General features: G+C 45.2%; 1 protein-coding gene across 1 annotated transcript in view; it reads left to right on the top strand.

The window, feature by feature from the left end:
• The window catches only part of PJVK (pejvakin), a 197,008-nt gene that overhangs the window by 115,713 nt on the left and 58,091 nt on the right, over window positions 1-23,204 (top strand). The window contains exon 2 of the mRNA XM_078683826.1: window positions 7,453-7,648. Within this exon, the coding sequence (XP_078539952.1) occupies window positions 7,453-7,648 (196 nt within the window). The remainder of the gene's footprint in view (window positions 1-7,452; window positions 7,649-23,204) is intronic.

The following is a 23,204-nucleotide window of genomic DNA, read 5'->3' as shown; positions in this document are numbered from 1 at the left end:
TGTTGAAGGGCCCTACATTCCCTTTGTGCACATTGCCCTCGGATGCTACGGTACAGATAAGATACCAGATGTTTACCATCCGCTGACGTAAGCAGTAGCTGCAGTGAAAGAACCGTGTCCGGCTCCTTAGGACACTGCGGTAGAATCGCCCGTAACCCTTGCCTGAGCCGTACATAATAAAAAATGTCTAGTGGCGTAGGTTGGCCTCCGTGAAACAATTGCTCACGCGTTTTGAAGTGCCCATGCTCAAGCAAATCACCCCAGGTGATGACCTTCAGCTTTGCACACATCATTTCGAATCCCCTTTCCTGCAATAATGATAGGTCTGGATGATATACCAGTGGCATCGCAGGAGCGTACAAGACAGTAACAGGCAATTTGCGCATTATTCGCCGCCATGTATCAATTGTACATGTCACCGTGGTAGCTGGCGTCTCAGTCACATTTACTGGGCCATAAATAATGCCCTTCAGTGGAAGAGGATGGGCAATCCATTCCTCCATAGCCAGCTGCGGCATTAAGGGTGTGGGCTTATACCAATTATAGGCATATTGTGCCTGAGCGCTCAAGTAATAAATCATAAAATCAGGGACATCAAACCCTCCGCTGATGTAAGGTTGTGTTATGACCGACCAAGCCAATCTCGGTTGCTTGCCTGCCCAAAAGAGTCGCAGCAATTCCGACCGCAGCGTTTAAAAAAAGAAAGCACCCGGATAATACGGGATATTCTGAAATAAGTACAAGAAACAAGGTAATATTACCATCTTGATTAGGGACGCCCTACCAGCCATGGTGAGCGGCAAAGATATCCACCGTGTAACATCTTCCGTTAGTTTAGTGATGGCAGTACTGTAATTGAGGCGCAACGTCTCATCTTTCACGGTTGATATCTGGATCCCCAAATATCGGAGATCAGAGCCACACCACTCCAATGGATAATCCAGTGCAAACCTGGCCACCGCAGGAGTCAGGGAAAAAAATTGTGACTTTCTCCAGTTAATTTGTATTCCAGACAGTCGACCGAAGACCAAAAATTCCCTGAGTAAGGAATTGATGTTAGTCTGCGGGTCTACCACATAGAGTGTTAAGTCATCAGCATAGAGTGACATATCTATTTGACGTTGGAAACATTTAAAAGCACTTTGTTGGTGTAATTGTCTGATACGACATGCCAATGGCTCAATCGCAATCGCGAATAATAGTGGGGATAATGGGCACCCTTGTCTGGTACCTCTGGTGAGGGAGATGGATTCGGACAGTTCCCCATTTATAAGCACTTTCGCCATCGGGTCTGTATAGGGCAGTTTGATCCATGCCACAAATATTGGAGGGAACCCCATCCTGTTTAGAATGGCAAACAGGTAGCTCCACTCAACTGAATCAAATGCTTTTGTCGCATCGAGGAATACTGCAGCTACAGGGAGGTCTGGCGCTATTGTCTGGATCAGAGAAAAAAGAGTACGTAAGTTACTGGAAGTGGATCGTCCCGGGACAAATCCGGCCTGATCTGGTAGAACTATCTTGGTCATCAGCAGGGAAAGTCGAGTTGCCAGGACTTTCGCTAGTATCTTGGCGTCACAGTTTATTAAAGAGAGTGGTCTGTATGAGTCACACTCAGCAGGGTCTTTATTTGGCTTTAACAGAGAGGTGATGACCACTTCCCTCATTGATCTCGGCAGCTTTCCTACTTCCAAGGACTCTTCAAAAACCTCATTGAGGACTGGAGCCATTATATCAATATAGCATTTATAGAACTCCGCCGGAAGTCCATCTGATCCAGTCGCCTTGCCATTACTCAGGGACATAATTGCATCACGTATTTCATCAATCTCAAGTGGTGCCCCAAGGAACTGTCTATGTGTGTCACTCAGCCAACACAACGCTATATCGTCCAGAAAACTCCCAAAGTGTAATTCCCCATCTTGGTGTGTGGTATATAACCTCTCATAATTAGCCTTAAAGATGCCTAAAATACCCTTTGAGTCTCGACATATATCACCCTCCGGTGTGTGTAGTTCCAGTACGTGTGTAATACCCCGTGGTGTCCTACTGACTGCCGCCAGTGCACGGCCTGGCCTTTCACCCTCACAGTATCGTCGTGCCTGCCAATGTTTGCCTCTGAACCTAGCCTCCCGATCCGCTTCCTCCTCAAACTGCGTGAGCTTGTCTCTGAATAGCTTATGTATTGGGCCCATTGGTTCCCGAGTCATTTGAAATTCCAACACCTTCAATTCTGTTTCCAATTTATTAAGTGTCCCTTTAATATCACTAAGTACCCCAAAGCTCTTAGCAATGTAATACCCTCTTACTGTCACCTTAAACGCCTCCCAGATGGTTTCAACACTATCCACCGACCCACGATTACGAGGAAAAAACTCTGAAATCTCCTCTCCTAGTTCCTTTTTAAACAGCTCATCCAGAAGTGCCGTGGACTGCATACGCCACGCTGGCTTGGCTTTATTAAATCCTGGCATTGATATTTGCACCACCACCGGACAATGGTCCGAATAGGACTGTGGTAAATGAGCCAACCTACCCAAATTAAGCACTAGCCCCCTAGACAGAAGACAGTAGTCCAATCTTGCCCACGTGTCGGCATGTGTGGTAAAATGTGTGCCCTCCCGGATACCTGCATGCACAAATCGCCAACTATCAATAAGCCCTCCTTCATTAATGACCCATGTAGTGCATCCCTCGCACGTCTATTGTATTGGGGGCTCCCTTCTGACCTATCTAACCCTGGGGTCAGCGTAACATTAAAGTCTCCACCCCAGAGAATATGCATCGATCCAGTGTTCAGTATGCTACCCCACAATTGCGTGAAAAAATCAGGCAAATCCACATTAGGTCCGTAACAATTCACTATAGTGATCGTATCAGTACCAAGTCTACCCCATAATACAATAAACCTTCCCTCTTTATCCGTCTGCTCACCAAATTTTACAAACGGCACATTCTTTTTGATTAAGATCGCCGTTCCCCTGGCATATGCGGAGTATGAAGAAAAGCTCCGAAATGCTGCCCATTTGCTAGCAAAGGAACAAGTTGTGTGTGGGCTCAAATGTGTTTCTTGCAACAACGCAATTTGTACATTATGCTGCTCCAGATAGGCAACAACCCTCCTGCCCTTCCGGGCATCATTTAGTCCTCGCACGTTCCAGGATAGGACTGACAGTCTAGTTAAGGGACCTTCGCCTGCCCTCTCCACATCTCCCCACATGACTTGAGCAACCAACCACAGTTGAGCATATCTTGCATTACATGATCCCCCAGTGTGAACATAAAGAGCCACAGCACACATAGCACCTCATTACCAGTAACTTGTAAAACCATACTCCAATGAATTTCCAACATCGTCCCGTTCCGCATACAGAAACCCCGGAACTGTCCCACCACCCTCCCCCCACAAGAAACTCCCATCCCCGGCCCGTCCCCTCAACAGTCCTGACCATCCCCCACCCACTGAAGCAAACCCCAATCTGCCAGCCATTTACCCTCCCCATCCCACCCACAATTGCCCCGAGAACTAGGGCCAATGTACGCCCAAACCATAAACAAACTTCTTGGGTATTTCCCGATGGGTTTCAGAACTAGGTGGCTACACGTCTCCCCCTCACTGTTGCCAAAACCACAATGTGACTCGTAGCTTGACACGGTGACCCTGAGGGGGTGTCCGGCGGCATAATCTTAGGCAATTCTGGTGCCATACCAGTAAGTAACATCATCATTTAACAAAAGAGAACAGAATAGAAATAAGCCACATATTATCAAGACCCCACTGACATTCGCGTCACTCAGCACCTGCACCAATGGGGGACATGCTAAAAAAAATCATTCGGTTAGTTCCGTCCCTCCTCTCAGGAGGAATCACTGTCCCACAGTGTTTGACCCCCCACACAGTTTTTAAGGGCCCCCTTCTTGACAGTGTTCACCCACTCACTATTCGACGTTTTCCATCTCGTCGTGCATTGGATCCGGCTCATCTTCCCCTCTTCCAGCATTCCTGTTAGCACGCTTATATTGTTTAATGAAATTGGGAAAAAATTCTGATGCCCCTGATATGTGACGCTTAGTTTAGCCGGTTAGTGCAATGCATAGTCAAGTTGCATGTCACGCAATTTGGCCTTCACAGCTAAAAACTTCCTCCACTCCTCCTGCACCACCTGCATGAAGTCCGGATACATAGTGAAGCAATTGCCATCATACGACAGTGTCTTGGTATTTCGGGCCGCATGTAAGGCCGCGTCTCTATCCCTATAATTCAATAGCCGAGCGATGATAGGTCTGGGAGGCGCCCCAGGTTTCGGTTTAGGGGCCAAGGACCGATGCGCTCTTTCCACGATAAATCGCGGTGAGAAAACCTCTGCACCAACGGCCGCCAATAACATCTTTTCCACGTATTCCTCCATCCTGCCCACATTTGTCGTCTCCGGAATTCCCACTATGCGCACGTTATTGCGTCTACTTCTCGCCTCCAAATCCTCATTCTTAGCCGCAATAACACGGAGCAGGTTGTCCATTCTGGAAAGTTGCGTAGTGTGTCTCGTGGTAACATCTTCCGAGTCCGATATACGCTGTTCCGCCTCTTTCAATCGATTTTCATGAGCATCCAATTTATGAACTACAGCATCCATGAGCGAAGATAGTCTATCAACCTTGTCAGCAATCGTCGCAAACCCTTGCCTCATCTCGCGCAGCACTTCTTGCAAGTTAGCCGTCGATTCTGAGGACTCTCCAGTTGCGTCAAGTGTTCCAGCTGGACCGTTCCGTGGCCCTCCAGCGTGATGTGACTTCTTGGTGGAATTAAAGGTAAGTTTCGGTTGTCTCGTGTCCGGCTTCCCCATCTTTGCATCGCTCTAGGTGCCCAAGCTCCCAGCAGATCGTCAGCTCGTAGGCCGAAATAGGTTCTACTCACAGAGCGTCAAGGGAAGATAAGCCCTCCTAGGGATGGTATACACGGACCACTGCACGTCACGGGGTCCGCGCACTTCCGCTCTCTAGTCCCTCAAAGTCCACTGTGTAACCTCTTCCACCTGCTGAGTAATCGGCAACGCCAGAGTATCACCACTGTATCACCACTGCAATGGCTGGGCGCGACCCAAACGTTTCAGTCCCAACGATAAAGAAATCCAATATGGCGGCACCGGCCTCCCAAAACCCACGGGCACCCCAGTTTCGAGCCCTTAGCACTCCACCCTTCGAGTCCTGGTGAGAGGGGCAGCACAGAATCCACAGCTCCACAGGTGCCCTCTTAGTAGTCTCGCCGGTAGCAACACTCCGCCGGCGCTATAGTAAATAACTGCGCCGGTGCCTCACTTCGTCACCAGCCCCATGCACTGCCTGCCAAACTGGAAAGTCTTTCACTCGAAGGGGCGCTGGAAATTTGGGATCCCCGATGATAGCACACTAATGTTCAACAATGATAGGGGTGTGGATTCCCATGCAGCGCAAAACAGCACGATCGCATACCTGGCCCTCAGGTTCCGGGTAGTGCTGTACAGGAGGCCGGCACTGCACTCAGACTGCAATCCGAAGGGCCTTAGTCCCGCACCATGCTCAGCCAGGAGAATGCTATCGTAGATCGTCCTTGGCCCCCCGCAGGGCTCACTCCACAGTGCACCGAAGCTCTTTGATCCCGGCAACCCCCGATGCTGCCAGGCACTGCAGTTACGGGGGCCGGAGCCGCAGCCGCGATTTTCGCGCTCTTCAGGGCCCTAGGCCACACAGGAAGCCCCGGCCTCGCGCATCCGGCGCAGCCGATCACCGAGACAATGCGCTCCACAGGGCCAGGCCGCCGATCTCTCCGGAACGTCTCCGCAGCCCAGATCAACTCCGTTTCGCATCAAATTCAGACAGAAGGTGTCGGAGGGCTCTCGGATCAGGACCTCACAAGCACAGCGCCCAGAAGTGCCTTAAGTAGGATGATTGTAGGATAAATATCGCCGGACGGCGGGAGCCCTACTCAGAGGCTACCATCCGCTAGTGCGCCACCTAGTGCCCAGTACCACGCATACATTTACAACGAAATTCGTTGTAAATGCATGAATGGTAAAAGCATGTTTTTTTTAAATGTTTGGATAAGGTAAGTATGGGTATAGGGGTATATGTTTTGGGGTACTGAGGTATATGTTTTGGGGTGTTTGGGTATTTTAAGGGTTCAGATATAGTTTTGGGTTATGGGGTACAGGGCTAGTTTTAGGGTTTACGGATAGGTATAGGTTTTGGGGTACAGGGGTATTTTTAGGGTTCAGGGCTAGGTTTGGGTTTTGGGGTATAGGGGTATTTTTAGGGTTCAGGGGTAGGTTTGGGTTTTGGGGTATAGGGGTATTTTAGGATTCAGGGGTAGGTCTGGGTTTTGGGGTACAGGGATATTTTTATGGTTCAGGGCTAGGTTTGGGGTACAGGGGTATTTTTAGGGTTCAGGGGTAGGTTTGGGTTTTGGGGTACAGGGGTATTTTAAGGGTTCAGGGCTAGGTTTGGGTTTTGGGGTACAAGGGTATTTTAGGGTTCAGGGGTAGGTTTGGGTTTTGGGGTACAGGGGTATTTTTAGGGTTCAGGGCTAGGTTTGGGTTTTGGGATACAGGGGTATTTTTAGGGTTTAGGGATAGGTTTGGGTTTTGGGGTACAGGGTATATTTATAGGGTTAAGATGGGTTAGTGTTTAAGGGTGTTGGGGTATTTTAAGGAGTAAGGGTGGGTTATGATTATGGGGTGCAGGGGTATTTAAAGGGAGCAGGGTGGACACCCGGAGCTGGAATGTACAGAACCTGGGAAGAAAAAGCAATGAAATATTGGGCACAACGCTCGCTTTTTTTCTCCGTAATCCCGCGCCCCGCACACGCCCACGCCCCCAGCACACGCCCAAAGCACACGATATGAGACATGGCATGAAGGGCGGAACGTACCACACGCCCCCAGCGTTTGTCTCGCCCACAGCACAAGCCCACAGCACAACGCAGACACGCCCACAAGGGACTACTTTGCTGGCACAGTTCTTTGACCTTTTAAATGTATATGGTGGGCATCTGCATAGCCCATGTCCTTCTGCTGCAACTGCCCTTTCCAACGCTGTATTGGGTGTTGCGATTGGTGCTGTGGTTCCTGAGATTACCCGCCTCAAAGGTTTGGGCTCTCTCTTTATTATATTAGTATGGATGCTGTTTAGATAATGAAACATGCATGACCGGGAGAGGTGACTTTGTCATATTATCCAGGTATCACATTTCTTGACTCATCTACTGTAGGGAAATCATGTGTTCTGATTAGACTGTGACAAGGTAAAATTACATGTGCATGTGATTACTTGCTATTATATTTTTCTCGATTGGATTTTTTGAAAATGATGCATTTGGACCACATTTTTTAAAAACAGTAGTCCTTGTTCTAGAATGTGCACAATCATGGAGATTTTCTTTAAATTAATGGTACTCCATTTTATTTTATGTGCATGCAGGTGTTTCCTCATACCAGTTGCTAAACTATGAAGATAAATCGGACGTTTCATTAAATGGTAGGCGTGGCAACCAAATTATGAATGATGTCGGAGTTAATATTTCTGGATCGGATTCGCTTGCAGTTAAAGCTTCATTTGGTATTGTGACTAAACACGAAGTTGAAGTTCCAACATTGCTAAAAGAAGTTATTTCTAGGTAAGAAGTACGTTTGCTTAGGCTGTTCACAGTATTGAGTGTGTTATACATTTCTTCTTTTTATATTTATTAGTTTAGTATGTATAAGCGCCAGTGTAACATGCAGATTTGGTTTCTGTTTACTAAAGAATGGAATTTGTGTGTCTTTTTTGCATGAGGTCATATATATCTAATGTTAGTGCTTGGTGAGGACTAAATGAAGGTCAGATATGTCCTAACATGTAAAACCATAGAATTAATATAGATGTAAAATATTAGTGCTCGCCACAGTGCAGTTATGGTTCACATTCACTTTACATTGTAAAGGCAGTATTGATTTGCCTATATTTCTGGGCTCCATAAGTAAATTTGCACCAAATTTGGCATCTGCTTGGCATATGCAACTAAGGTCAGCCATGCCAATTTTTGTGAAGACATGTGAAGTAGGTCTTGCCTTTGGGACCTTATAAGTGTTTAGCTGTGCCGCTAATTATCTTGGGAGCTGTGCCTTCAGGGATTGAAAAGCTATGCAATTTTACTACACACTGGATCATGCAGTATGATTCAGGAATACATGCTTTCCTCAGGAAACATCTATGGACACATTCCAAGGCTTTTTAAGGCACAGACAAAAAGTCAAATGCCTCATTGCAAGCCAACAGAACTATAACATTCTGGGGTCGATTCCGATCCGGTAAAATGCGCTCCGAATCGTCGTACGGAGCGTTTTTTCCCCGTACGAATCGTACCCGTAAACGTCCCGTACGTACGACGAAGTACAATTCGTACCAGGAGCCGAACTCCGTACGAGTCGTACAGGACTCCGTACGACTCAAATCTCCGTACGAGTCTCACTCGGAACCTGCTGTACGCGACATCACTACGGTTCGCGGCTGGTTTTTACAACCCAGCAAGTACGATTTGTGTCGGGTACGCACCGTACGACCCTTTTCCTACGGGAGCTGAAAACAGTCGTAAAGGCAGGGTTCGCGCCGAAACAGGTACGGAACGGACCCCCCCACGTACGGGACGTACCCCCCATGATCGCAGGGGTACGGCACGTACGCCTGCGATCATGGGGGGTATGAGCCGTACACCCAGCGTACATGGGGTACGCACCATACCCCATGTACGGTGGGTGTACGGTGCGTACCCCATGTACGCTGGGTGTTCGGCACGTACCCCCCATGATTGCAGGGGTACGCGCCGTACCCCTGCAATCATGGGTGGTACGCGCCGTACGGTGTGTATGGGATTGTGCGCTTTTCCGTACGAATTGCCCTTACCTGACGTGGACCGTACGAATAGCGTCCTGATCACCCAGTCTGGATCGTACTCGCCGAGTCGTACGGTGTGTGTACGAGTCGTACAGAAACGGCTCCGGATACGAATCGTACGGACGGGGATTTTACCGGATCGGAATCGACTCCTGTGTGTGGGACTGTATCACTAGAGTATTGAACAGCATATGAAAAAAAGCAGTGTAGTACTTTCCAATATCAGAGACGTCACATCCCTCCTTCCCCAGGCCTCAATTCACCAGGCACCCTTGTCCAGAGTCTTCTATTGAAAACACTGCTCTTACCATCTGTGTAAGCCCAGAGAGTAAATACAGCATGTCTCGAAAAATAGCATATCAGCTGCATAGGCTCAACCTAAAAAGTTAAGCAGGTGAAAACAATGTGTTTTCACATTTTAGCTCCCATAGAAAATTTGCCACTGCCTACAGCTCGTACCGCTGAACGGGTTTACAATAAATTTGCCATAAATTTAGAACTTTAATCTACTTTGTTGTGCCATATTAACATTCAGTAGGGTTTTTAGATATAAGCATTTTAAAAAGTTGCTGAGTGGGCTTTAAAAGGTTAACATGATTGTATATCTCTGCTATTTAAAATCAATCTCCTTTTGGTTGGTATGCAGGCCAGGCCTAGTGGCCAACCCCTGCTTTGCAGGGCCAAAGACCCTGTGCAGCAAGGGTTAGCTTCCTGTGTTGAGTAATCAGAAAGGACTTGCCGCAGGTCAGTCTCTGAGGCCAAATCTTGGTACACACACCTGAAGGCTGCGCACAGTGAGAGTTAAAAAAATAAGTACATCATGAAAAATGTCATACACTGACAAAAACGACACTTATAAACTGAGTTATGATTCCAATGAAATTCACAAAGTATGATTACACACGCAGCAGACACCTTAACTTGTTTTGCCAACCAAGCTCAAAACATTGATTTAAAATGATACAGAAAAAAAATGAAGAGGTACCAAGAGAATAGCATAGTGGAGGTGCGAGTTATATATATAAAAAATGTTGTTATTCCACTTCATTTTAAAACTTAATAATATACATTTTTGGAAAATATGGATTGATGCAGGAGTTTGTTTTTGGCTTACTATGTATTTGTATAATTTATTGAACTGTAGGATGAGTTTAATTTATCTTTTTCTGTGATTGATAAAAATACACTTTTACATAGTTATATTCAAATGATTTTTCCGGTGTTTGGACAAAATATAAAATAAAAGATATTGTGCTGCAGAAATATTGTGTCAAGAATATTGGGACTTCACATATATTGTGGAAAGTAATATTGCAGTTATGTATTTGTATTAATTATGGAAAACATATTTTTAGTAGTAGTAGTAATATTAGGTTAATAAGGGCTAAGAGTGGGGAGATTTAACAACAAATTATATTAAACCTTTGATTTTTAAGTTAATAATGTTTTAAATAGGAAAATACATTTTTTTGTAAAACTCTATTTTTTTTATTTTTTATTTTATATGTATATTTTATGTGAAATAAGATAGATTTAATTGTCTTGTATACAAAAATATTTAAACTATTTTCATATATATCTATAAAGTATTATATTTGTATGTATTTAGATATTTTAGTAAAAAATCAGCAATTCTTTAATGAAATTGCTATAATTGTATACATTTTAAAATAGGAAAACTTTTTGAAATATTTTTATAAAATATTAAAAAAATGTATTTAATGTAAAATTTTAAGAAAGTCTTTATACAATTTATTTAGCAAATGTGCTAATTTTTAATAATTATGATTGTATTTTTTTGAAGTTTATAAATGGTAGATAATATTATTTACAAACTAGAAAAATGTATTATTAAATAAAATATATATTTTTATTTAAATTTGTATATGAATGTTATTAGTTGGAAATAGTGGTTTATGATATTAAAATTGTATACATGTAAACATTTACTAAAAAATTGATAATTAGTACTATTAATAGTGTATTGTGCATTTTTCAAATATAATATTCTAGTTAAAAAGTTGTATTTAGAATTGGATGAAAAAAACATTGTAGCTTTTAGTTTTTTATAGCTTCATTAAGTTGTTTTAGAATGGAGTGGGTTTAGTAAATATCACCCCTTTAGTGTTTCACACCTTCCCCAAGTTGGTTTAGATTGGAGTCGAAATAGTGAATTTCACCCCTTTAGGGTCCAACACCTTCCCCAGTATGGTTAGTTTGGAGTGGAAATAGTAAATGTCACCCCATTAGTGTCGAACATCTTCCCCAATATGTTTAGACTGGAGTTGGAATAATAAATGTTGGTTGTATGACAGACACACGCATGGCAAAACCAAGCATACCTCTACAACGCAGCCCGAACAGCGAATGCGACTGACCAAGGCATTCCTTTACCAGGCATGACTTTACTATGCAATATTGTGGTAAAGGGATGTGTGGTAAAGATCACACCCCAACCCGCCCACCCTGAGCCCTAAAACCCTGGCCCCTGCCCTATAAACAAACCAACCCCCAAGCCCTAAAAACGACCCAAACCCCTCAAACCTAAAACTACCCCAACCCTCATCTACCCTGAGCCCTAAAATCCTGGACCTTGCACTATAAACAACCCGACCCCCACTGAACACTAAAAGTTACCCCTATCCCTACAACCTAAGACTACCCGACCTCCCCTGTCCTGAGTCCTAAACCCCGGCCCCCTGCCCTATACACAACCCTGACCCCCCTGCCCTAATAACTACTCCAACCCCTAAAACTACCCCCACCTCCCCAAACCTGGCCCCAGCACCTCTTACCTGTTTACATCGAGCTTTCTGTCCCGACGCTTCCTGTTTCTGTTCTTGCCCATCTGGACATCTAGACAGTGCACTGCCGTAACCTCGCGTAAGGATGGTTAAGGCATATGAGTGGTTAAGGCAAGTGTGGTTGCACATGCAGTGAAACTGCACGCGTGATACACCTGGGTTGTAATGTCCATTCATCAAGTTGGTTTAGATTGGAGTAGGAATGGTAAATATCCCCCTTTTCTGTCCAACACCTTCTATGAGTTGATTTAGATTGGAGTGGGAATAGCACATATAAACCCTTTAGTGTCCAACACCTTCACCAAATTGGTTAGATTACAGTGGAAATAGTAAATGCCACCCCTTCAGTGTCCAACACCTTCCCCAATATGATTAGATTGAAGTGGGAATAGTAAATGAGTAAATGTCTCCCCTTTAGTGTCCAACACCTTCCCCAATGTGGTTAGACTAGAACGGTAATAGTAAATGTCATCCATTTAGTGCCCAGCACCTTCACCAAGTTGGTTTGGATTAGAGTAGGAATAGTAAATGTCACCCCTTTGGTGTCCAACACCTTCTATGAGTTTGTTTAAATTGGAGTGGGGATAGTAAATGTCACCCCTTTGGTGTCCAACACCTTACCCATGTTGGTTTAGAGTGGAGTGGAAATAGTAAATGCCACCCCTTTAGTGTCCAACATGTTCTTTGAGTTGCATTACAGTGCCATTCCAGTGTCTGTGGTTGCAGTTTTGTCAAGCTGGCAAGTGCACCCACTTGCCAGGCTATAACCTTATTTTTATTTTATATAAAGCACCCCTAAGGTAGGCCCAAGGTACTCCTGTGGGCAGGGTGCAGTGTATGGGAAAGGTAGGACTTGTACTGGTGTGTTCTAAATGTCCTGGCAGTGAAATACTGCCTATTTCGTTTTTCACCATTGCAAGGAATAGCTCTCTCATAGGCTATCATTGGAGCTGCCTTGAAACCTTTTACAAGTGTAACTTTCAATTGGGAACAGCTAGAAATGTGGAGTTTGGGCTCTCTGAGCTCCAAATTAAAAAAAAAAAACATATTTTAGTGGAGGTGGTTTTTAAATTATGTGTTTAAAAATGCCACTTTTAGAAAGTTGAAATGTTCTTGTTTTACCATACTGTGGGCCAGATGTAGGTACATTTTATTTTACCACCTCTTAAATACCGCATCATACCGACTCGGTATTTAAGAAGTGGTAAAATAAAAGTACCGAGATGTAGGTAAATGCAGATGTGCATTTACCGAATCGGAAACAGTCGGTATTTTCCGATGCGGTAAATACCGACCAGTTAATGCCCATTCATTCCTATGGGCTTTGAAGCCCATAGGATTGATTGGGCATTTACCGGTCGGTATTTACCGCATCGGAAAATACCGACTGTCACAAGGGTGCAGGGGGTGTCACTTTGACACCCTCTGGCACCCCCAAAAGAGGCTCGGGTGCCATGTGGCAGGCATACCTGCCCTAAGGGCAGGTCTGCCTGTCATATGGCATAGGTGTGCATGCACACATGTGCATGCACACCAGAATCGGTATTTTACCATCAAATAGTATTTGATGGTAAAATACCGATTTTTTAATGCTTGTGGGACTCAGAAGAGTCCCACCCACATAACAATTTTCCGGAATCCGTAATAATACCGACTCGGTATTTTACATAATCGGTAAATTTACCTATCGGTAAATTTACCGAGTCTGTAAAATACAGGGCCCTACATATCAAATTGCTTTTACCGGTCGGTAACGGCCGAATTCGGCCGTTACCACCCGGTAAACGCCTACCTACATCTGGCCCTGTGTCTCTAACTGCCTGTGGAAACATCTGGTTTAGACTGACAGGGGCCTGTTTGTGCCTTCACCCAAGACAGTCAGACAAAGGGAGATGAGGTGTGCCCTGCATATCCTGATAACTCATCACCAGGCTGATGGTCCTTTCTGAGCTAGAGTGTTTGGTGGAGCTGTCACAGACACCTGAATAGGGCTGTGTCTGGCCTTTCACAATGCTGTCTTCAACCCCTGGAGTGTGTCTGTAGTCAAGAAAGGGCATGGCAAGAACTTGTGCATGGCAAGAACTTGTGCATTACAGAAACTATCCTTTGAAGAATGTCTACTGCAAAGGCCAAAAGGGGTATAAGTATTGGACCTAAAACCCCAGACTTTTAGAACACTTCTGGCTCAAGAGGAGACTCTGCCAAGGAGAAGAGCTGAAGAGCTGTAAGGTGGAGTACTGCCCCTTTCCTGTGTGTTGCTTTGATGAGTTACCTGAAGTTGCTGCTTCTGCTTCGGAGAGGCAAAGGACTGAACTTTGGTGTGTAGCCTGCTTGTGAAGTTTTTCCAAGAACATATATGTGCTTACCTCTTGTTAATAAGTCTCAGGGCCATCAAATGCTTCACCTGCAACATCCCTGAACTCCACTGCTGGGAGTTCTGACCATCCAAGTGGTGCTTGCTTATTCCAGTTCTGTACCTGTGGAGCTTGTTCCTGCTGCATAAAAGCCACAAAAGTCTTAAAAATCAACGCTTCACCCTTCCAGTGCCTGTTTTTCCGGCGCAACACCGCAGTACGGGAAATGTTTCCATGCACCGCTGCCAGGCGGCTGAAGAAATCTGCGCAGCGCCTGCCCGTGACCGAAGAAACCGCCACAGCCAGAGTTCAGCTCCCCTGGTTTCCGAAGTCCCAGACACCCACACTTGACTCCGACGCAGGCCCTGTGGTGCGGGTGAAAGAATCGACACATCATGGCAGCGCGGCTGAAGAAATCGACGCAGCACCATCGCCACATTGACCTCCAGCGCATCCAGATTTCCACACATCGCACCTGTGTGCCAAATGTTTCACCACATCATCTGCTGACCAGAACTGTCTTGGAATTCGATGCATCGCTCCCCTTACAGTCTGTATTCAACACAACACTTCTCATATGTGCAGAAGAACTGACGCATTGCCTCCCCATGGACGCAGGATTTGACGCATTGCTGTGTTTTCTGATGCTTCCCTCCTCTGCGTTTGTTTTTCTTTGTGGATTTTGACGCATCAAAGATCCTTTGGGTAAAATCACCACATCCATAGAGTCCTATGGACAGAATTTCCTGAAACATTTAAACAACTCATATTTTGAGTTCTGTATTTCAGATTTTGTAGTTCTGGTCTTGTTTGGTTGAGTTAAGGATACTTTACTATTTTTTCTAAACTGGGGTGCTGTCCATTTATATTGTGTTCACCTACTACTGTGTGTTATGTACAAATACTTTACACATTGCCTCTGAGATAGGCCTGACTGCTTATGCCAAGCTACCAAGGGGGTGAGCAGGGGTTATCTTGGGTGTGTAACCCTTATTGCCCTTACCCGGACTAGAAAGAAGGGCAGGGTGTATATCAGTGCCAATAAGAGACCCCCATTTCTAACACGTGTGTATCTACAAATAATTTCGATGGGAAGTTGGAGTGTATGATTTTTTTTAAGGAAATCAATTTTTGTTTATCATAAGCCAATTGTTTTTAAATAGATTTTCTTTTTGGGGGGGTTTCCTGGAGAGGTTCCTTTTTGGAAACACTTTGGGGTTTTGTTATGGAACCTACACACTTTTATAGGGGTTTTTAAAAATTGTTTTCTTCTTTTTTTATTGAATTATTATTATTTGTTGTGTAACGGTGGAGAAAGACTTTCAGCTACAGAATGGTAAGTTTTAAATTGATTTTTTGTTGTGGGTGGAAAATGTTATATATTGTTTATGTTGTGTTTATTTTTTTATTATGTGGAGATGGTTGGATTATTTGTTGTATTTATTTAATAAGATGGTTTGAATTTGTTTTTAAGTTGGTTAGATGGGCATGATTACGAATTTGGCGGCCTCCTGTAGCACCGCCACAGTTGCACTGCCAGGAGGACCGCCAAGCCTGTGGTGCACCTGCCCGCCTGATTCTGAGTTGAATCGAGGGCTGGCGGGTGGGCAGTGCTGCTGCAGTCTCACAGCGGTAGCTATGTTAGGCTCATAGGAGAGCCTTAATAGCAGACCGCCTCCAAGAGTGCCTGCAACTCTTTCCTGCACGGTGTGGCATGTACCATGTTGTGCATGCCACACTGTGCTGGAACGAGGTTGCAATTCCAGGGGGACACAGCATGAGTCCCCTGCAAGCGCCTCCTGATCCGGAATCAGCAGGGGGCTCTTACCTGCTTCTCCACCACCCTTTTCATGGTGGGCTCCCGCCATGAAATGGGCGGTGGATATGCAAGTCAGAATATGCTCAGCAGTCAACCGGTCTTACAAAGCTTGTTTCCAGTCCAGGGAGGACCTTGCCTGGCAGTTCGGGTTGGACTGTTCCCATTGGGCACAGGGTCAATATTGATTTGAATATGTCTGAGTTCAAACTGGAATGACTGGTTGAGCAAAAAAACTATAGATGTAGGCCCAGATTCCTGTACTTGGGTGAATGTATGACATTGTTCTTCATTCTGTCCATCAATTGTTGTTTTTGCATCTGCATCGCTAGCATATACCTACCCCATTCCTCACCGCCACCGCTGCTGGATCCTGGATCCCGGTGGAGGTGGTGGTCCTGTAGGGGTCTGCCCGCCACATTCAGAAAATGGCAGGCAGACCCACAGGGGTGGTGGTGCTCAGACTGCCACTGCGAGTACGGCAGTCCCAGGACCATTAGTAAAGCATGGCTTTGGAGTCTGGAGTGACTGCGGGCGCGAGGCGTGGGAGAGTATCCTCAGCGCCCAGGGAGAGGTAGCGAATTTACCCTCCGGAGTGCACAAAGCCCCCGGATACAAGCAGTTGCATATAGCCTTCCGCGCCCAGTAGGGGCACCTGCATCCCCAGCCAGCGCAACCAAGGAGGCTGAAGCAGCAGTGGCCATGAACTGCAGCTTCAGCAGGTCGCAGAACCTGAGCTTCCTGGAGAGTAACAGCACGGTGGAGGTGAAGACTAAATTTATTTCACAGTACAACGCAGCGGACACGCCGTGAGGGGAACGGCTCTGACACCGCTGTTACCTGTTGCCGGTCACGCCGTGAGGGGTACGGCTTCCGGACCACCAGACTACCAGACCCAGTAGCACGAGGGTGTCGCACTGCAACCGCGTCACGCCACCAGCGCGCCCGGAGGCGCATAAGTGAACGGAGCGCCCGGAGCTCCTGGGGCCAGTACAACGCAGCGGACACGCCGTGAGGAGAACGGCTCTGACACCGCTGTTACCTGTTGCCGGTCACGCCGTGAGGGGAACGGCTTCCGGACCACCAGACTACCAGATCCAGCAGCATGAGGGTGTCGCGCTGCAACCGCGTCACGCCACCAGCGCGCCCGGAGGCGCATAAGTGAACGGAGCGCCCGGAGCTCCTGGGGGCAGTACAACGCAGCGGACACGCCGTGAGGGGAACGGCTCTGACACCTCTGTTACCTGTTGCCGGTCACACCGTGAGGGGAACGGCTTCCGGACCACCAGACCACCAGACCCAGCAGCACGAGGGTGTCGCGCTGCAACCGCGTCACGCCACCAGCACGCCCGGAGGCGCATAAGTGAACGGAGCGCCCGGAGGTCCTGGGGGCAGTACAACGCAGCGGACACGCTCGGAGAAGCCCGGGACAAGGGCGGGACAGTCTGCGACAGTCCGCGACCGGACGAGGCCGTGCTGGGCCACGGACTTTGATCCTTCGTACCCATCCTATTGAACCTACTGAACTGTGAGTGACTATTCTATAGCCTGATAATGACTAGATTACGCTCCTCCAAAATGCCAACATCTGCTGGATCGATTGAGAACTACATGGTTAAGGTTGTTGAAAAAATAAATACTGAACGGCGTATGTCCATAGGTCGAGTTAGTCCACCTCCCTCACCTATAAGTAATTGCATCCCTCCTGAGATAGTTGACTTAGTACCAGGGAATGTCCAATTTGTTCAATTGGGAGGGGACATTGATAGAATTGCACTAACACAACCCACACTGGAGGTGCCGGATAATTCTATTCCCTCTACATCGCAAGACCCACCACAAACACAAATACAAAAACAAACAATAATACCTCCGGTATTTTTCCCACTACCCCCACAAACGTCCTCACCCACGCGTAGAACCGTGAGGGCCTGTAGAAGGACACAGAACAAATGGGTAGTGTATCATAGAGTCAACAAGATGGCCTCTACTGTTGATAAATCAAGGCCCATTCCTGACACTCATACAGAGGATGACATGACGAATCTGAAGCTGAACCAACTTGATTCCTTGTTAAACATGTTTGCGCTTAAATTTGAGGACATGATTAGGCCATTGGCTGAGAAAGTAGAGCAGGTCATTAAAGAAGTATCTAGATTGGGCACACTTTGACATCTCATGTGGCTGCACCACAAAACCCTAGTGTGCTTAGTAAGGGTCCTGTTGGCGCAAGTAAAGGGGAGGTGGCTAAACTAGATCAGGTTGCCAAGGAGGTGTCTAAATTAGGGGTCCTTTTATCTACTCATCTGACTTCAGTAAAATTAGTTAGGAACATTAGTACAGGTGATGTTGTAAATGAGGTGTCAGCATGCGCAAGCAGTGGGGGAGGGGCAATACTCAAATACCAGCTGCTCAGCCTCCCATTAAGCCAATTATTCCGCCACTCACACTGCGGGTTAATACACAACGAATACCGCAGGAGTCCATTTAGAGCGGAGGGTAGGAAAGCAAAAACCAATAGTCAACCTCCCCCCAGATTGTGCCCCATACACAGTAGTGTTAACTAATGTCCCTGGTGTAGATTCACATATGAATGATGCTAGAGGGGAAACCCGTGACTCTTTGAATCATAAAGTATTAGCCTGGTTAAGCAAATATTGCGGCTTCCCTGTTGCTTTTTCTAATGACTTCATATCAACACGAAGAGTGGAGTGGTTGGGCAATTCGAGAAAGTCTACCAAGGGGGATTGTGTGATTATAAATTTTAAGCATCCACAGCATGTAGCGACTGTTTTACTAAGGGCTGCTTCTTTGCCATCGACAGACAATTCTGTATGTGCACGCCCCCTTGGTTTCTTCTATAATCATTTAAATGACATCATTAAACCACAAGTTGCCCAACATTATCCACCAATTTCTCCTATCACGCAGGGTATAGTGCCACATGTTTTTTCTGGTCATCATAACCCAATGCCCCAAGATTCCTATTGTTATAGCCTGTGTAGACCAAACTTTCCAGCTGACCAAATCCTGCCTTTATTCAATCGATTTGCACCCTTAACCTCTCTGGAGGAAAATGATTGACTGGTAAATCAATCACGGACTATCACACAAGTCTGTAGAATCATGACCTGGAACATAGCTGGAATAAGGGGCAAAGTGGGTAACGAAACCTGGATTGACTTTTTGAAAACTTTTGACATTGTGGCTCTACAGGAAACCTGGGACCGATCGAACAGCTTTTCCCTTGATGGATATAGACATTTTTGTATCCCTGCTACAGGCAGTTTGGCTGGAAGATCGAAAGGAGGTTTATTAACTTTGTTTAAATTAGAACTAAAAGGAGAACTGTCACAGCTTGATTCAGGTTGGAACAATTGTTTAATTATTGAAATGAATTTCCCGATTCATCCAATATTTTATTTATAAATTTCTATAATGCCAAAGCTACTGAGAGTACCAGACATAATCTGGACCAGATAGATACATTTTTGTCAGTCTACAGAACTAAAGTAAATTGCTTTGAGATAATTCTACTTGGTGATTTTAATATCCCTCCGTGTGATTACCCCTGTGTTTATTTAGTAGATGATGGCCCCCCCGGTTCCACAGTTTCACATTTTGAACACTCAAAAAGGGGGGAGGCTCTTGAAGAATTTTTGGCTGCGTGGAACCTATACGAATCAGGATGCGGGGAGGGTGATTTAATTGTTCCAACCTTTAAAGGCATAGGTGATGGCACAATTATTGATTTTATTTTTATGTCTTGTAAAATCTTAGGTAAAGTATTAAGGTATAGAACTGAGGTTTCAGTCTTTAGCGACCATAACCCGGTTCTAATGGAGGTTTTGTCTAGGGATTTGTTACCTTTTAAAACAGCGTCTCACAAGGGAGGCCAGCGAGTGATTCCGATAGATCAAGGACGCAGTTTAAAATGGGAGAATATAGAACCAGAGGCCATTTTACAGGATGTTTTGAATAGGGTGGAGGATGACGTAGCTACGTGTCTAGACCCACAGGCTGCTAGCGAGCAAGTAGTTAGTGCATTTGACAGTATTTGCAAACAGATCAACCAAACTCTAACGGTGGTAAAGGGACCCCTTAAAAATTCAGGGAAAAGATGGTTTGATCACTCTTGTTCAAAGGCACACGCTGATTTGTTAAAAGCCCTAAAGTCTAATAGAAAAGACCGCGTACTAATAGCCAAGCTGAGAGCAAACTACAAAAAGGTTATCCAGACCAGAAAGAACGCTGTAAAAGATAATGCTTGGTCACAGCTACTTGATCCAGAGGTTTTAAAAAACAGTAGCCAATTCTGGAAAGTGGTAAGTCACCCCTTATTCTCACCGGTAGAGAACTGCCCTCTTGAGTCTAACATTGCTGATGAGGCTTGGATTATGCATTTTAGTAACATATACTCTAGTACCGCTCCTCAAGAGTCATTAAATATGACAACCGAGAGAGATGAGGGTATTTGTGTTTCTTTTGAAGTCTCAGATGTGGAAAGGGCAATAGATCAGACCTTGAAAAATAAGGCACCTGGCCCTGACGGGGTCCCCGCTGATATTTTTAAGTGTGCTCCAAAATTATGGTCAGAGGTTCTGTGTAAGGTCTTTAATAAACTAAACCATAATAACATCCCAGCATCCTGGAAAGAGACCATTATTGTCCCAGTTTCTAAGAAGGGTAATCGGTCAGATCCAGCCTGTTATCGACCGATCTCCTTAATAGATTCATCAGTTAAAATTCTGGGACGGGTCATCCTTTTTAAATTACAGGATTGGCTTGAAAAGAAAGGGATTCTGTCAAATGTCCAATACGGTTTCAGATCCAAAAAAAGTACTGTGGATCAGTGTCTTATCTTACAATTGTTAGTGGACAAATATACCGTTGCCAAGGATGGGTTACTATATCTGGGGACTTACATACTGGCCTGCGGGCCTCTGTCAGAGTGAACTCAGCGGGACGTTGTTCTAGCCATTTCCACCCAGAAAGGGGGGTCAGACAGGGGTGCATTATGGCCCCTCTCTTGTTTACAGTTTATATAAACGCTCTTGAACCTGTACTCAGGGAGGCCATGGCAGACATACCGCATATAGGAGATCTGGGCATACCGGTTCTCCTGTATGCGAATAACGCTGTGCTTCTATCACGAACTGGGGTGGGGCTTCAACGATTGTTGGACGCATTCGGTTGTTTTATGAATTCCCTAGATCTTAAAATAAATGTAAAAAAATCACAAATAATGATAGCTGGGAGAGGATCTCGAAAGAAAAATATAAAAACTTTTTTCTGTTGGAATGAGGAACTTAGCAGAGTCCCCACCTTTCCGTATTTGGGTATTATTTTTGAGGAGAGGGGGAATTGGGGCCCACAGATTAAAGCAAGAAATATTGCTTTTGCTAGAACCTCTATGGCAATCATGGCCTTTAGTAAAAAACTTGGGGCTAGGCCCATATCGGCTCTGTTAAATATCTACAAAGCCAAGTGCTTGGCAGTAGCCACGTATGGCTGATCACTTTGGGGACACAGTACCACGGACTGCTTGCAAATCACCGAAAATAAATTCATGAGATCAATCTTATCGGTGCCGCAGTCAACCCCTTCTTTTGCAGTGCATTCAGAGTTGGGTGTTGGTTTTATTACAGACATGTTGAAGGTAGCCCCACTAATAACTTGGCTGAAGACCTGGTTGAACGACGAACTCTCCCTGAATCATACCATTCTTAAGGATTTTCTTAGTCTAGACAACCTAAATAAAATTAAGTGGTTATCCTACATCAAACAGGGTTTTCAGAAAATTGGAAGACCTGAGCTTTTCCACTCCCCAGAAAGTGTAACTCGTAGGGACATAGCATCTACGAAGGGGACTATGTTACAGATGCTATCTCTCAACAGGGAGGAAAGGGAGCTCAGAAAAAACACTGTTAGATCCTTTATTATGGTTGCTAATCCCCCTGGTCCTGAACTTTACTTGGTTTTAGTGAATCAACCCTATCACAGGTTTCTTTTAACGCGTTTTCGTTTAAATTTGATTTATTTAACATTGGGCCAACTCACGGAATGGAATACTTCTGATCAGGCACCGCCGTGTTCCTGCGATAATTTTTCAAAGCAGGACACAATGCATTTTGTAATGTTCTGTGGCCATTATATGGCCGCAAGGAGGAAGTTTCTTGCGCCTATCCTTAAGGAGGCAGGCTTCATTCAAGTGAGGCCCGCACTCCTATACCTGCAACTACTAGACAGTCCGAGGGTTATTTCTCATGTTGCTAGTTTTTTGGTGGGGGCAGCTCGGGAGAGAAATAAGATAATGAAACTTCGTGCCTAAATGTACTCCTATAAAAATGCATTTTCTGTATATATTGTCTTTTTTTTAAACAAATGACTTATCATGGCAGCTACCACTCTGTGAATTGATCATTTTTAATGTTTTTGAATTTTTAACGTTTTTTTAGATTTGGCTGGATTTTTAAGATATTTAAAATGTGTGATTGTAATTGCGTGCTTTTTTTAAAGTAATTGATTGTACTTTGTTCATCATTGTCTTTTTATGATATTGAATTATCGAATAAAGTATTTTGACTGACTGACTGACTGACTGACTAAAGCATGGCTTAATTGCCAGCTTGTTGCGAAAGATCCCTACATGCCATACCTCCATACAACATGTTCCTGCCAAGAACATTGTCAACTGTGCACTACATTATAGCACTGACTTTGTTTTCCCATTTATTTTCTACAGGCACATTTATTGTGTAGTTCCTACTAATCTGAAGGATATGCACTCTGCTTAGACTGTCAGGATTCCACTCTGCAGGATCCGTCCGCAGCAACAAAGCTCCACCTCCGGACCTCCCGAACACCCCGAATGTACAATCACAGGGTGTTCAAGTGATACGGCGAGGGAAAAACCCCCAAAGGGGAAAAAAACGGGAAGGGAAAGGAAGGGGGCAGCAGGGAAAGGGAAGCTGTAAAACAAAACGCACAGCAGATTAATACCATATGTTAATCCTACTCTCTTTATATTCTCACTAAGGGAAATAGAGATCACCTGTGCCTTTTTGGCTTTCTCTTCATCCATGCAGTGGTCTCTCACAAGACACCTTCTATTCCTAAAGATTACAAGGACATACGTTACCAAAAACATTCAACAGCAACAATGCCTATTCGTATGCAGTGCGGATACTAGATACATACCCCCTAAAGCAGAAACCATGTCCATAAATTATTTACCCTTGGATCCATTTGGAACATAGATAGCCTTCAGTTTTCAGGGACCAAGGAAAAGAAACAAGCAAACTATTTGTCGTACCCCAAACAAGA

The sequence above is a fragment of the Lissotriton helveticus genome, chromosome 3_1 (assembly GCF_964261635.1).
Source record: "Lissotriton helveticus chromosome 3_1, aLisHel1.1, whole genome shotgun sequence".
In the NCBI taxonomy this organism is placed as follows: domain Eukaryota; kingdom Metazoa; phylum Chordata; class Amphibia; order Caudata; family Salamandridae; genus Lissotriton; species Lissotriton helveticus.
The sequence above is the reverse complement of the archived record's forward strand: the minus strand, read 5'-3'. Positions and strand labels throughout refer to the sequence as shown.